Genomic DNA, 2,581 nt, shown 5'->3' on the forward strand with positions numbered 1-2,581 from the left:
GCTCCAAATAATATTATATTACCGCCAAAAGATGTTGATCATTATTATCATTATTATTATTGCTACTGATCTTATTTTAATATTTTAATATATACACTCACAACATACTTCTATTATTATTATTTATTATTATTATTATTAATTATTATTATTATAGTGTTCTTAACTCTCGTTATTATTATAAAGCTGCTTAAAGTTCATAATTAAAAAGAACTAGAATATTACTAATTTCCATACCGTACCATATCATCCTGATACTTTGCACTCATAGACCACAATCATAACAAAATTTTATATCTTTGAGGGTTTAAAAATTTCTACATTTTCACTAAAAAAGTGTTAAAATATATCACATTTTAGCAAATGTAACAAATTTCATTAATATGGTCCAAAATCCGTAGAATTTTATAATGCTACTGAACTCACAGAAGCCGCAGCCATACTCAGAGCCAATTTGTTATTGACGAGAATGCTGATATCTTTGCATTCTGTTCCCTCACAACTGCAACCATGCGTAGTGCCGCATGTTTTCTCGTCTTTCTCTGTGCAAGTAGAGGCAGCTTTCCCATCATTGTTTGCTTTGCTTTCTGCTTCCTTCTCTACTGCTTTTTCTCCTTCCTCACTCAATACGCATTTTGGTTCTTCTTTTTTTGTCTCATCATACCTGCAGTTTTTGTCAGCATTGCATGTTTCGGCATCTTTTTTTTCGTTGCAGATTTGCTTTGGTGATTTGGTGTTTCCTTGTTTTAGTTTTTCAATTTCTTTTCTGTCGGCTTCCGCTTGTACAGTGGCGTTTTGGATCTTCTGAAGTAAGATTTGCGTGCTGTTTCTCAGGAACGCCTCTAGGGATTCGGATTTTGTTGTTCTGAAGGTGTGTATCCCCTTGCTTAGGGTGTTGAAATCATCTGTTGTTATCTCTATTGTCTCATCGTTGGATGTAGCTAACCCTAGGTCTGCCTTCTTTAGGGTGCGGGTTTCTAAGCCTGGTGCTTCTGAGGATCCTAGTTTAGCTAGGTCAGTTAGGTCCTTTATTTTGGCGCTGTTTAGGGCGGTAATGCTTGCATATGTTAGAGTGAAAAGTTCTTCTAGCGGCGTGTTCTCCGTTCTTGTCGTCGAAATGTCTTTAAAGGGCGAGCCCGAAATCGCTGCTGTGCCTATTTTAAATATGCCGACCATTGTTAGTATATCGCCGCTTGCTTCGGCGGTGTCGCCGAAGCCGTCTGTTTCGTCGCTTGATAGAAGCTTGCAGCCGGTGTTCCCTCCGGCATAGCTTGTGCTCCATGGTGCGGAACCTGTTGGTATTGCGCTTTTTATGTCTGGCGGTTCATTTACTTGCTTGTTGCCTATTTTGTTGTTCCATTTGCCGCCTGACATGCATTTTTCTAGGTGTCCTTCCGTCGCCTGGGTTGTGTCTGAGTTGTCCTGAACTAAGCAGAACTTGTCGTTTGAGGGCTGATTGGTTACGGCCCTGTTTAACAATTCGCCGAATTCGTCTATTCTCCCTGCGCTGATGGCGGCAACCCCTGCGTATAAAATAGCTTTAGGTAGATTTGTTTTTAATAGGTCAGCTACATCCCTATTTGTCGCCTCTACATATCTTAGGATAAAGTCGCTTTTTGTTGTTACGGGTTTGCCTTGCTCTGCTGTCAGAAGTGCGATTACCTTTGCGACGTCGCTTGTCGCTTTGAGATTATTCAGTGCTGCATCTGCTTTCGTCTTTACGTAGTTTGTGGTGCTTTTCAGTTTAGCCGACAGGTCGCACGCTAAGTTGGCCCCACTAGCCTTTAATCCCTTTGCCGCCGCGTCTGCGAGCCCTGCTGCTAGTAACGCTGCTAGCAAGATAGCTACCGGTTTCTGTAAGGGTGGCATTTTTGGTTCTTGATTTACTTGCTCGGCCTATGTTACTACAATATTCAAATGTGTGTTAAATACAAATTTTGTTTTTTTTACAGTGAGCCGTGGGGTTCAATTGTTCTGCCAGTATCGTCCGGTGTTGAAGTCAGCTGCTTAAGGTTGGGGTTGTATTCACTACGTTTGTGCCGTGTTTCCTACATTTGTTTGTAGCCTTGGCGGCGGGGCGGGTCTCACTAAGTCGCAGTTGCTTCTTTGGGTTCGTCCATCACTGTTAGTGCAGGTTCACTGGCGTTGGACCGAGTAGCAATGGTTGTAGCTTGTTTGACGGCTACTCGACTGGCGTTATTACAGCTTGCTTGTGTCAGTTAGTCTTGAGTGGTGGTTACCCATGACTTTATTAAACAGTAAAACCCATTACATTCTAAAAACGGCCCTTTCTCGCCTATTTCTTTCTAGTGTTTGTATTTGTGCCGGTTCTACGATCTGTGCCAAATATTTCATGGCTTAAATTACTTTTTTAGGCCTGAAAACACTAACCATATTTGAAAATCATTAGCAACTTTTGTCGTGAATGCATGGACCAGATCCATGACTAGCCGAGCAGTTTTCCACAGGCATCGTCTGGTAAAGTCTGCTGCTTCAACTCTCATTTGTGTCTTTAAAATTCACGTTTATGTACTTGATCCTGCGCTACAGCAGCTTTTAGTCTATCTGAGAAATTAGCCTC

At 41.4% G+C, this 2,581-nt stretch overlaps 1 protein-coding gene across 1 annotated transcript; it reads right to left on the minus strand.

Moving 5' to 3' along the window:
• Positions 1–405: 405 nt before the first annotated feature.
• TEOVI_000024700 (Trypanosome variant surface glycoprotein (A-type)/Trypanosome variant surface glycoprotein C-terminal domain containing protein, putative) lies at positions 406–1,869 on the minus strand (the record flags this gene model as incomplete). Its single annotated transcript, XM_067221378.1, has 1 exon — positions 406–1,869. One exon carries the CDS (start codon positions 1,867–1,869, stop codon positions 406–408), a length of 1,464 nt encoding a protein of 487 aa, XP_067077479.1.
• Between the last annotated feature and the right edge of the window lie 712 nt (positions 1,870–2,581).

Source organism: Trypanosoma equiperdum, assembly GCF_001457755.1.
Source record: "Trypanosoma equiperdum strain OVI genome assembly, contig: ctg_141, whole genome shotgun sequence".
Taxonomy (NCBI): domain Eukaryota; phylum Euglenozoa; class Kinetoplastea; order Trypanosomatida; family Trypanosomatidae; genus Trypanosoma; species Trypanosoma equiperdum.